Source organism: Scomber japonicus, chromosome 6 (assembly GCF_027409825.1).
Source record: "Scomber japonicus isolate fScoJap1 chromosome 6, fScoJap1.pri, whole genome shotgun sequence".
NCBI lineage: Eukaryota > Metazoa > Chordata > Actinopteri > Scombriformes > Scombridae > Scomber > Scomber japonicus.
This window is the reverse complement of record NC_070583.1, coordinates 16,836,127-16,849,477: the sequence shown is the minus strand read 5'-3', so window position 1 is coordinate 16,849,477 and position 13,351 is coordinate 16,836,127. Positions and strand designations below refer to the sequence as shown.

The following is a 13,351-nucleotide window of genomic DNA, read 5'->3' as shown; positions in this document are numbered from 1 at the left end:
GATATGAATTTTTCTTCACAGCTGTCACCAAGTGCTGTTTATGGGGGAATGTTTTTATTTTTTATTTTTGTGATTTGGTGCTATATAAATAAAGATTGATTGATTGATTGATATGGAAAAAACAGAAATGCTTATTTGGTTATTTCAATGATTTTAAGTTTTGTTAATAAATAACTTACTGCATCTCAAATCCTGAAAAGATTTATTACACTTTATTTATGTTGTGTTTTTCTCTTCTGTTTCTCCTCCTTCTAGCCGGTGCGACACCATGAATCCTCTCCTCAAAACGGTCCCTCTAGCGGCTCCCAACGAGGTTCCTCCAAGCCCCCTGTGAGCCACCAGCACCCTCACCACACCTCCCACCCCAGCCTGACCCCCGATGCCACCCAGCATCCACACACTCCTCACCCCAACGTTCCAGCCCCGCGGCCGCCCGTACCTTCCGGGCCCCCGGCGTCCAGTGCTCCGCCCCAGGGCCGCTCCCCCCAGAGGGAGCCGCAGAGGGTTTCCCACGAGCAGTTCAGGGCAGCGCTACAGATGGTTGTCGATCCCGGTGACCCACGGACCTACCTGGACCACTACATCAAGATAGGGGAGGGGTCCACGGGGATTGTGTGTATCGCCACGGTGAAGACCACGGGGAAACTGGTCGCTGTGAAGAAGATGGACCTGAGGAAACAACAGCGTAGAGAACTGCTCTTTAACGAGGTAAGAGTTCATCTCTGGTTAAAAACTGATTGGCTGATTTTGTGATTCAAAGCAACTCAAAGTCGATTTTATTCGTCTCTGTTTCTTTTGTCTTTTTAACCTTGTCTACCTGTAGTCTAGCTTTTATAAAAATGTGTCCTTTTTTACTTTTGTTTTGTCTTTTTAATGTATTTTAACCAATTATTTTTACTCTAACTTTTAATAAACGTTTTCCCTCTATTTTTTTTAACTTCATTTAATTTTAGATTTTTATAAAAATCTTAAACCTTAAAATATCCTAAATCCTAAAATGATCAGCTGGTCAATCAACTGTGAAACACTTTGAGCTACATTGACCTGTATGAAAGCTGCTGTATAAATAACATTTGATTGATTAATTGAATGACAAGTTTTACCACTGTGATGTGGAAGATTGTTAGATTGTTTTATTTTTTCCTTGGCATGTTATATTTAATGTGTGTCTCATGACTAACTACCAGTAATTAGACTAGTTTAATGTTAAATGTGTACCCACTGACAGCTCAAAAGAATCAAGTAGTAGTCAATTTATGTTTTTAGGTAACTAAAACCTTCTTGATTTTTGAGTTATCTTCCCAGGAACACTAGTATATATTTTATTATCCCAATAAGAACATTTACTGTGATAAATTGCCAAACCAGATGACCTCTTGTTTATATAAATATTAAAAAGTCTAAAAAGTGTACCCATTTCATATACATTTCCCTGACACAAGCACATTTGATAAAGATAGATGACATGTATAAAAAAAGAGTTTCACTAGCAGCCTTTTCAGATTTTGCAGCTCTCAGAAATAAAATCATTGAATGAAATAGCTGCTTCAGACACATCAAACAGAAAGTGTGTAGAAAGTGTTAAACTTCTGTGTAGGTGGTAGAGTGTACTGCTCCATTTCACACTCACATTAGCTGCTAATTGTCACTTTACATTTTAGATGTTTGGACTAATGAGTCATCAGAAAAGGGCTCAATGTGGTTTGTTGATGGTTGTTAATTAATCTATACACTATTGACTTTACAGTTATATGACTCTCTCTCTCTCTCTCTCTCTCTCTCTCTCTCTCTCTCTCTCTCTCTCTCTCTCTCTCTCTCTGCCTCAATGTCTTTGTTTCCATGGAAACTGCAGGTGGTGATCATGCGGGACTATCACCATGAGAACGTAGTGGAGATGTACAACAGCTACCTGGTGGGGGACGAGCTGTGGGTCGTCATGGAGTTCCTTGAAGGAGGGGCTCTTACTGACATTGTGACGCACACTAGGTGAGAGAGAGAGAGAGAGAAACTTTTTTTAATCTATCACGTGGCACGTGGAATAATAATAATAATTATAACAATAATCTCAACTGATAACCGATCAACTGCTGTGCTAACAATACACACTTGCCCCAAACCGTGGCAAGCATACCGAACGGGACGGATTTTTTTTAATGAACTGTTCCACCCCTAGGTTTAACCATTGTGTGTGGATATGTGCTTCATATTTTATTTAATTAATACACTTATGTTCTTTAAGTCTTTTAATCGCCAATCGAGTGTCATTTTTATTACTGCTACTACCTTATAATGGATCCTGCTTTGAATTTCCTTGCACCCACAAAACTCTTTTCATCCATAAGGGGGCAGCGTAACCAAATTATCTTCATTCCTTCTCAGAGATGCAACCACAGCCTGACTGTCATTTTCCAAGCAACTTTTGATTTATATGAAGGTTATCCAGATTATTACAGCTGTTTAGTTTACTAATATACTAAATATATATATATATGAAGCTTTTGTCTGGTGTGTGTTTTTGGATGCTACACATCATCAATATTGTTTCAAATATGCATTATATTTAATTCTAGAGTAAACTGGCATATAAACCCACTTTTCTCTCCGGTGTCTCCTTTCCTCTCCTTTTCCTTCCCAGGATGAACGAGGAGCAGATTGCCACCGTGTGTCTGTCTGTCCTGAAAGCGCTGTCTGTCCTCCACACACAGGGCGTTATCCACAGAGACATAAAGAGCGACTCCATCCTCCTCACTCATGACGGACGGGTACGTACCACATTACATAAGCATCTCTTCAATAAGACTTATTAAACAGCTGCTTCTTACTTCTTCTTGGGCAGCAAGAGCCATTTTATGAAAGCCATTTGTGACTGATGGTGAAGCTGTAAAACCATCTTATTATTAGTCATTACTGCTTGTTTTTGTTTAATATGCTCATCTTTTAAATGTCGGACGAATACAAAACTATTCTTTTATGAGCTGATCAGTCACAACAAAGAAGAGAAGAGCGTGTGGTTTCAAAGTGAATATGCAGTCTGCTATTGAAATCTTCTACCAGCAGTCATTGGGGGTTTTTTTGGCTGTGGTTTCAGCCATCCTTATTTCACAGCTGACATCTTGTTTAGTTAAAGCAGGACAGGCAAATATGTGACTAATAATACTGATCGTAGCTGTGTTGTGTTTTAATGTTCCCAATAGGTAATTCCAGTGCATTTGCATGCATAATACCTCTACTGGCACACCTACTTATTTAATTGAATGCAGCACTTTTTCATTTTATTAGCTGCACCATTGCCTTTCCTCTTATGTCAGAATGTGTGCAGAAGATTTACAGATGAGGTGCTCCTGCTACTGCTGCTTTTATTTTAAGTTAGTCTCACAAATGCAGTAACTTTGCACCGTGCAGTCATCAGCAAAATTGGTCGAGAATAAAAAAAAATGTTTAAAAAGGAAAATGCTGGAAAAAGGAACTAAATGCACCTCGGCTAAACCACCAGACACCAAAGCTGAGGCTTGATGAAATCACTTCCTGCCTGTTGACAAGCAAATGTCTGCTACCTGCAGAAAATGAAACCAGTGTTGTTGGTTGCACAGTAAAAACCAGGGGCGGGGCGGGGGGGGGGCAGTTTACATGCATGTTTCCCTTTAGCTGGGGAGACATGTTTTGATTTGTATCCTAGGCCAAAACCTGCTGCAACTTACAATGTAGCCAGCTATGACTGACACATGTGCTCAGACTTGAACATAAGGATGCAACCCTCAGTCGGTCTAAATGGTCGGTCTATGTTGGCAGAAGAAGAAGAGAGAGAAAGAGAAAGGCAGTCCTGCCATGAGCTGAAAGGAGGCACAGATGGCTAGAAGATGCACAATATGATCTGTCTGTTCTGCGGTGCTGTTTTATATCACAGCAGTCTCAGTCAAGATGTAAAATATGAAAATAATAATATTAAAACAAAGATTACAAGAATTTTGGAAGGAGCCATGTAAGAAATTAAGATAATAATAAGACAAACATATAAAATGTCTCGCAGGTCAGCTGATCAGGCCTTAACTGCACATGAAACAACCACTCGGCAGAAATTCAGCACAATTGGTAAACATTTGTCAATTTGTGGCTAAAAAAGGGTTTAATCTGCCTTAACATGACTCTCATCATGACTCATGACGTGGTCCAAATAAGATAAGTGAGGACTGAAATGACTATGATTCTGTGTGCCTGTAAAGCTATTTAATGCTTCTCTCTGTGTCAGAATACATGGAGGTGAGGTTTCAGCCGCACCATTACAAAGTATTTCAATAAGGTCAATAAACTGAGGCAAGCGCGAACCACAATGACCCATATTCACATCCGTCTGGGGTCTTCTGTTGTATATTATTCCCGCATCGTCTCTTCTCTCATGGTGATGTAAAATTCCCCCAAAAGAATTAAAAAATAAAAAACCTTCCTAAAGTCATCAGAGTTCAGCTGTTGCTCGTGAGTTCGTTCACACTGGTGCTGAAGTGTTTTCTTCACATCCATAACTGCACATCACAGCATGAAGACCTATTTTGTAAATGACGAGGTGAATCTAAAGCCAAGTTTACACTACAGGACTTTTAAAATCTTCTTAATATCCTTCTCCGAGGATAGTAACTCATGTCTCACGACCGTTAATCAATCCTGTTAATAGGGCATACACTAGGCCAGTGGTTCCCAACCTTTTTCTTGAGGGACCAATATTTTTACCATTGTAAACTTTGGACTCTGGAGGTGACGAAATCATTCTGCAGCAGTTTATAGGTGCTTATTTTGGTGCTTTCTGTTGACATCACATCCCACTTTGAGTATACCCAATCAGCAGTGAGTCAACCTCAAGCCCTTTATTTGGCAGTGAGTGGCCAGGGACTCCGCATGGAATACATACCCCGAGGCAGGAATTTGTATTGCCCTCGTAAAAGTTCCAGGAGATTGTCCTCCAGGGGTGGTTCCTGCTATGGAGACACTCCAACGGTCACAGCCCTGTAAAATTACCCCAAAGTTTGTGCAGTGGAAACGGCCTCTATACTTAACCTCAAATTGCTCCCGATGGCTGTACCAATGGTGACTGAATGTTAGTTTCCTCCTGATGAGCAGGTTGGCACCCTGTAGTAGCCCCTGCCATCAGTGTGTGAATGGGTGTGTGAATGTGACATGTAGTGTAAATGCGCTTTGAGTGGTCGAAAGACCAGAAAAGTGCTACAAGTACATCCATTTACCATAGTGAGGCCACACATCACAGGATTTTTGCAGGACTTGTTACGCTAAGTTGCCTCAAACCCATAACTGCATCACAGCATGAAGACCTATTTTGTAGATGATGTACACTACAGGCCTTATAGATATATATAGATATATAGATGATTCCAGAGGAGAGGAGGCTGATAACTGAAGGCTCTGCCTCCCATTCTACTGGATTTCTTTATGTCCTCGAATTGTTACGCCATATTGCCATGCCAATGTAGAGCACCTCTGACCCGGGAATTGCTTGAGCTACTAAAATTAGCAATGCTTAGCTGATACTATAAGGTAAAATAATTTGGTAGCTAACATTAGTGAGCAGCAAGCTTGAAAATGTTTTAACTCACTAGGTAGTTGAAGGGTGTCAGCAACTTCGCCCCACCTCTCCCTCTTTTCTTCTCTGTCATGATTCATATCCGAGCAGAAGTTAAAAATGCCCCACAAACTTTTCACCTGCTGGCTGCTCCACCGTAACATCTAACCAGCCATTATTGTTTATTGTTGTAAACTCATTCATCTCTCAATCAGTCTGAAATGATCGTGCAGTCATAGACAACTTCCCGACTGGACAGAAAATAATCCCGTCATTGAGCACCTCACACTGTAGGACTGTTAAAGCACTCTGTTACACTTGGCTTCAGGAGACTAAATAAGTCATTTTCAGCACAATTTTCCACATCCTGTTACTGAATCGCCCACTTTCAGTCAGTTAGGAAGTGCAGATTGAGATAACAGAAGTAATGATTACTTTCAAGCCTGGCTTCAACATCTGCTGTTGTTACAGTTGTTAGGGAACAAAAATCTCCATTCTTGTTCGTTTTTTGGCAGGTTGCATTTGTCTCCCTTTAATTGTTTCTTTTTTGATCTAACGTAACTTGACCTATATGCAAGTCACACACACACAATGATTAAATGATCTAATGTGTTAACCTCAATATCCGTGATGCAGTTAAGTGTCTGTGGCTTCGTGTCTTTATGCGCTGTGGTTTCTGCCTCCAGCTGTATGCAGGGCCAGTCCGCTGTAACACTTTGGTGCTTCATCTGTGTTATTCAGGCAGTAACATGTGAGGTGTATGAGGGCTGAAAAGGCATCTGCAGGCGCAGAGTCATGTCTCTGATAGTCCTGTTACTGCGTTTCTCAGAATATATGCACTGTCACCCTGCTCTCAGATCGCAGTAGAGCTGCATGGTAATGAAGTCTGACTGTTGTTTGTGGTGGATATAACAATCTTTATTACTCTTAATGACATGAGAAGGTTTATTTTATTTTATTGAATCATACATTTACACCTTTTTGACTTTTTTTTCAAGCACAGCAGATATTCCAGATCAATTGAAATATTTCTGAATATCCGGCACATTTCCAGATCAATAAAAATATTTCTGAATAGCAGACACTGCAGTTTAATGATTATAAGTAAGATTTATAATGATGCACAACACATCTAACAGAGAAAATTAAGAGTGATATCTGTATATGTGGCAATAATTGTGTGCAGTTGTCTGTATACACCATATGGTTAAAAATTCACTTGTACATCTAATTATATAAAAATACAAGCAATTTGTAGTGTTAGTTTGCTGTGCTGTGCATGTATATATAGAAAGAGAGAGAGAGAGAATGTTTTTACTTGTACTGGCTGCCTCTGTGTTTGGTTTGAGATTTTGCCTGCAGTTTGGCCTCACAGAGGAACCAGACCCGACCAAGCCTGAAGCGTTTCTCATCAGCAGAGGGTGTGTTCGGGTGTTATCTAAGTGCACCTGCGGTTGGTTGCTGATGGTTGGCATTTATGAGAAAGAATGATTTACATCTCTTAAATACATTAGATCTCTTGGGGTGTTATATGTTATATATATATTTGAAGCTTTTTTTTTAAATGCTCAGGCAGTCAGTGGAAGCCTTTGTCATCATGTTACAGTGTTTCTTTTGTGAGCATTTTCATACATGTGCGCACTGGTTCTCTAACCGAATTTTGTTTCATTTCTCTTTCTGAGCCTATCTGAGTCTAGCAGTCGACCCCATGAGCAACATCAAACTCTGATTCTCTGTCTAGATACCGAGCACAGGCTCCCTCAGAAAGAAGGGTAGATTTCACCGGACTGGACTATTAAAACATAGCAAGGATGTTTCTGAGCTGTAGCACCTCAAATATACCTAAATGTCATATTTTACACGTATGAACTTTGCTTTAAAAGTTCAGTTTAATATGCTGAAATAATTTGTGAAACTAGCTGATAGAAAATTCTCCAATTTTTTTGTTTTTCAACCCTGCAACAGCACTAGGAAAAGACTGCAACTTTAAAAAAAGTGGATACAGAGAGTTGTTTCTTTAACCTCACTTACACAAACTTTTATTTTATTAGTTTATTTATCAGGGACGATGCAAATGCTAGTGTAGCACCAGGTGAATAAAGGAAGTTTTTACAGGTGGTGGTCTGAATTATTTTATTGGTTATTATTGAATCAAATTATTCTTCTTACAACCAACCAACCAACGTAAGAATAACATTTTTAAAAAGAAAGTTATCAGTCTATGCATATCCCATTAGCTTATAGCATTTAGCTTTATTTTAACTTTAATTTCAATATAATCATTAATGTAAACAGTTAACCTTGTTACTAATTACCTTCTGTTTACCATGAATTTATCATCGATTGCCCCTGCCCCTAGCTGTGAGTTGGCAGCCTAAAAAATAAAGAAACAAATTTAAAACACAGTTAGTAAGACATGATACAATAAATATAAAATACATAGTGACATAAGCAGAATGCAATAAAAACAGAGCAAACTATGGTTGAATAAAGCGACGAACAGTTACACAACAGCTTCAGAAGAGCAAATATAAGCTTAAGATGTGAGTACACACAATTTAGCAGCTTAAACAAAGATAAACTAGCAGGAACAAATAAAGATAGATTACAAAATGTGCTGTTACAAACTCATCTGACATTTCTGTACCCCCCCCCCCCTGTTTCTTACGCTCCCTCTTTGTCTGCTTTCTTTCTGTCTCCAGGTGAAGCTGTCAGACTTTGGTTTCTGCGCCCAAGTCTCGAAGGAAGTGCAGAGGAGAAAGTCTCTGGTTGGCACGCCGTACTGGATGGCACCAGAGCTCATATCCAGACTTCCTTACGGACCAGAGGTAACACTCACACCCCCTTTCAGGATTTACTGTTATCTGAACATCGAAACAAACTCATCTCACTGTCTCAAACAAGAGAACTGGCACACTCCACTCAAATATCTTCCAGAGGGTGACTGATGCCAGCATAAAAATAGCAAATGAAGTCATCAGCGCTCATAAATCAGCATGCAACACTTTTAAAAAATGCACAGTGAAGGCTGCTCTCGTCTATCAGCGCTCATGGCTGAAGAAATAAAAATGCAGAAAAGAGAATTGAGATAACCTTTTAAGATGGAGAACTGGACCAAATTCTGGTTCAAGAAGGATCAAATAAATGACTTGACATGTACCTCTGCATGTTCTTATTGTTAGTGGGTCAGAGAAAAATAAGGGTTGGCAAGATGAGCAATTCAAAAATATCATAAGAAATTGTCTTAAAAGCACATCAGGTTTGTTAAGATATACATTTTGTGTCTTATGTCATTTGAAATGACATTTGCACCATTTTTTACCAAATTGAATGCCCCTGAAAATGTTGAATGGTGTAACCACAAAAGAGTAATAAATATTAAATATTTCATCCACCTACAGTGTATTTAAGTGTACTTATACAAATAATTTCTTCATTTAAAAATGAGTATTTTACATTTAAATTTTAATTCATTTTGTTAATACTGAGCAGGACATATCCTACAAGCAACCATTTTTTGTTGTAACAAATGATGCAAAATATGTTTAAAAAAAACAAAACAACAAAAAACAAAAACAACTCAAAACATAGTGTTGAGTTGCTAAAAGTGGATTATATTTATTCCACATTTTAGTTCCCCTTTATTTTCCTGTAAATAATCATAGTTTTAGGGTGGCGGGAAATACTGGTTATACCAACTGGACACTGGGTTGCATAACGTCATTGACTAGGGTCATAGGGTCATGCATACTAGTATGTATATCTGATATACATACTAGTATGTATATCAACTGGTCATTTATGTCATTGTTGTGATAACTGAATGCAATAATGTCCTCTTATGACATAATTTATCTTACTACTATGTTTCTTGCTTTCTTACTTTACCTTTTGATGTTTGTTTCTTTTGATGATTTGTATCAGCGGATGGTTAATGGCTGCTGTTTGATAGGGATCACACCCACACGTGAAAGCTTAAGACTGAAACATCCCCATTTACTTCTGCTGCTACATACTTATTTGCAAATGCTTATGAATTAATTTGTGATTCTTCTCGCTGTCTCCAGGTGGATATCTGGTCTCTGGGTATCATGGTCATCGAGATGGTGGACGGGGAGCCTCCGTACTTCAATGAGCCGCCGCTCAAAGCCATGAAAATGATTCGTGACAACCTTCCTCCCAAACTGAAGAATCTGCACAAGGTATAAAGACAAAGAGACAAAGTTTGACAGACCAGCTTTTGTGCACCAATACTAAATGCTCATCTAAATCTCAATCAAACACATAATCATGAATTTTTTGTATCTATCAGAGGAAAAGAAAAGAAAATCTGCATCTGGCTTTGAGGAAAAATGTTTGATGAAAAACTGTGCCTTGAGGTTTGGGAGTGTTGAGTAATCTGTGACCTTTTCTATGGGTTTCTTCATTGAGCAACAGTGACAGAGTGGTCAGGTCCCAATGCCACTTCCACCACATTGACTAATGGTCATTCATAGCTAAAGAAGAAATGTGTGGCATAGATAGGAGTAACAGACTTTGCACTATTAAGCAAGTGACTTTGCACGTTGTTTAAAGTCAGTTTTGAAAGATAGAAATATGATAGCCATTGTGATAGTGATCTTCACACTCACCACACGCTTAAGAAATCTGATTATTTCTGAGGGAAATCAAACAAATCTGATTTTATTTGTTATTGTTACACAGATTCCTTTATGTAAAAACGGGCCAAGCAGTTCAAAGAAATGTACTATAATCACATACTTCAATACAAGGATGCTCTTTCTTCAGCCAAGACCACATACTACACAACCTTAATCAGGACAGCTGATGGGATAGTTGAGCCCTATTCTCAACTATCAACAATATTCTGAAACCACCTGATGCTCTACCACCTCACTTACTCACAGTTACACAGTGTGATACCATCATGACCTTCTTCAATGCCAAAATTGAAAATATCCACCAGACACTGACTGCTTCAAATAACTCTGCATCCTCTCTGCACTCTTGGCCTACATCTTCCTTCAGCTCTCCGCTCGCCAGCTTCATACCGCCAACTGTCTCTGAAATAACTGGTCTCATTCATAAATCCAAGTCATCTACCTGCCAGTTAGACCCCCTGCCTACCCACCTGGTAAAAATTTGCCTACCTGCCCTGTCCCTGTTAATAACTGACATCATTCCTGGCCGGGATGCTCTCCTGAGGCTGACAGGCTATGAGCAGGAGAGATGCTCTGTCCTGCGAAGCACTTCTGCTGTTCGCTTATTTATCAAAGTTTATGAATATTGAACATGTTGCAAGTCCAAATTTCCCCTCTTCCCAGCCATCACTCTCTGTTGCTGGCAAGCTGCATGCGTTAACGCGTTCACTTTGACAAAAGTGCTTTCAAGTTTGGCTGCGGGAGTATTTGATTTTATTCAAACAACTAGTTCCGTTACTGAAGCTCTACTATCATGACGCTCAGGTCTGCTGCTTCTGCCGGCACTGCGAAGGAGCGCGGGACATTGCAGCTGTGCTCACAAGCAGATTTGTTTTTACAGAAACTATGGGTCCCACTGGTACCATGTTCAACGGTAGTACCGTTGTGTAGAAATTATGGTATAGTAGGCACCGTGACGTTTTGGCACCGTGGGTACCGGTAGACCGTGCAACACTACTGATGATACCCAACTCTATCTTTCCTCTAAGCCCACTTCCACTCTACCACCCATAGCTCTATCTCTGCCAAATCTGCCAACTTAACTACCATGGGGTCAAAAGCCTTCAGCGATCTGCCCCCTGTCTTTGGAACTCTCTTCACCAGACATTCGCACTTCTGACTCTGTCTCCACCTTTAAATCGCGCCTGAAAACGCACTTATTCAGAGTGGCATACTCTGTCTCACATTAACTATGCACTCACGTTCTTGTTTATTTATTGTACTAATGCACTTAGAATAATTATTTTAAGTCTACAACATCATTTCTCACTGAATGTGTTTCAAATCACAAACTTCTGTTAGTACTCTTCTGTGTACTTGCTTGTGCAGTGTGCAATTTTCGACATTTTAGGTTAGTGTTGTTGCTTTCCAGAAATTAAATCATTACAGACTTTAAAATTAACTCAATAAACCTACTGATGACTTATATCTGACAACAGTGTAGTGGTGCTTAGTGCAAAAAACACATGTATAATTTACATTTGTATAATGTGGTGATTTTAACTGTATTTACAACATCCTGGGCTGCCATTTCCTGTTTGAAATGTGGTCCCTCCCTTTCTGCTATGTAGCCAAGGTGGGGACCATTGAGGGCAGAAGTGTCCACAGTTACACATTAGACTTTTTGACCATTTTGAGTGCACCATGCAGGTACATTTTTCCCAACTTCTCAGTGTGAACACACTTATGCATTCAAAATATTACTGTAAAAACCGGTCTATAAGACGCACCTTTAATACAATATTTTTTTATTTAAAACTATTAATTATTTTTTTTATTTATACACTGGTGTGTCCTATTCACCAGTAAAATATAGAGAGAGTTTGGATCTGTATATGATTATAGGTCAGTAAAAGGCTGTCCACACTAATAACAATAACTATAACTGTAAATATAATGATGTGAGTGTCCACACTTATAAACTATAACTTCCTATAAACAGCGTTGTCAAGCACACGCTGCTTGCTCCACCTGTTTCAGCAACTAATGAAAATAGACTATTGATGACCCATTAATGCTGTATGTTGTGTTTTTGTTTTTGGGACTCTACTAAACACACAGCTACACACTGTATTAAATACGTATAGTTACTGTGTTCTTTTAAAAGCTTGAATTGAAACTCAGCCTAACCCGAACACAGTAAGTGTTAATGTACCAGTCCAGTTCAGTTAAGCAAATCATTACTGAACTAATTGTTTCTAATAAAAGTAAATTGAGAAAGTTTTTGAGTGTAACATATTTGTTTATAAATGGTGCATTCAAATAAACCAGTCTATAATAGAAAAGTGTTTTTCCCAATGTGAGAACCTCCACTGGTTTTTACGGTGAGTGTGCAACATTTGACACACACAGCATGTGACTCCTGTTTTAACCTATGTAGACTGTAAAGGAAATGTGATTGCTGACTAAAGGAATTTATGTAAACTCTGGTTTTCCAACAGCTTGAAACTTGATTTTACAACAACCCACAAGTCCACAGCTACCTTTTTTTTTTTTTGTTTCTTTGTGCAAATCTGGTTTCATTGATACACAACGCTGTTCTTTCCTCTTTTTTTGTGTTCCATTGACCAATAAACTTTTTACAGATTACCCTTTTAGTTTTTTTAGTTAGTTAATTTATTTATTTGAACATGTTAAACTTTCCCTTTTCTTTTTTTTCTTTCCAATCTTTTAATCACTCTCTTAATCTAGCTTTATTCCAGCTTTTCTTAAACTTCATCTTCTGTTTTACTTTTCTTTTGTCTTGTTAATTTAATTTAACCTAATTTTTTACTCTAACTTTTAATAAACCCTTTCCCTTATTTTCTGTTATTTTACTTATTTATTTAATTATTTTATCTATTTAATTCTTTATTTTCACTTATTTTAATTACATTTTTAAGGTTTTTTAAAATACTTTTTTTTCCTTCCAGTTTTGTCTTTTCAAATTTTATTTTATTTTTTTATTTTTTTTTATTTTGTCTCTTGTTCTGTCTTATTGTCAAGGTTAGGGTCACTCCGCTAACTGTAAAGCACTTTGAACTACACTAGTCTGTATGAAAAGTGCTATATAAATAAAGTTTGATTGATGACTGGTGATTTACAG

At 38.4% G+C, this 13,351-nt stretch overlaps 1 protein-coding gene across 1 annotated transcript in view; it reads left to right on the top strand.

Annotated features, from left to right (window-relative positions):
- Window positions 1-13,351, top strand: part of pak4 (p21 protein (Cdc42/Rac)-activated kinase 4) — a 49,113-nt gene that overhangs the window by 34,858 nt on the left and 904 nt on the right. The window contains exons 6-10 of the mRNA XM_053321200.1: window positions 256-708; window positions 1,853-1,986; window positions 2,636-2,762; window positions 8,269-8,394; window positions 9,634-9,768. Of these exons, the coding sequence (XP_053177175.1) occupies window positions 256-708; window positions 1,853-1,986; window positions 2,636-2,762; window positions 8,269-8,394; window positions 9,634-9,768 (975 nt within the window). The remainder of the gene's footprint in view (window positions 1-255; window positions 709-1,852; window positions 1,987-2,635; window positions 2,763-8,268; window positions 8,395-9,633; window positions 9,769-13,351) is intronic.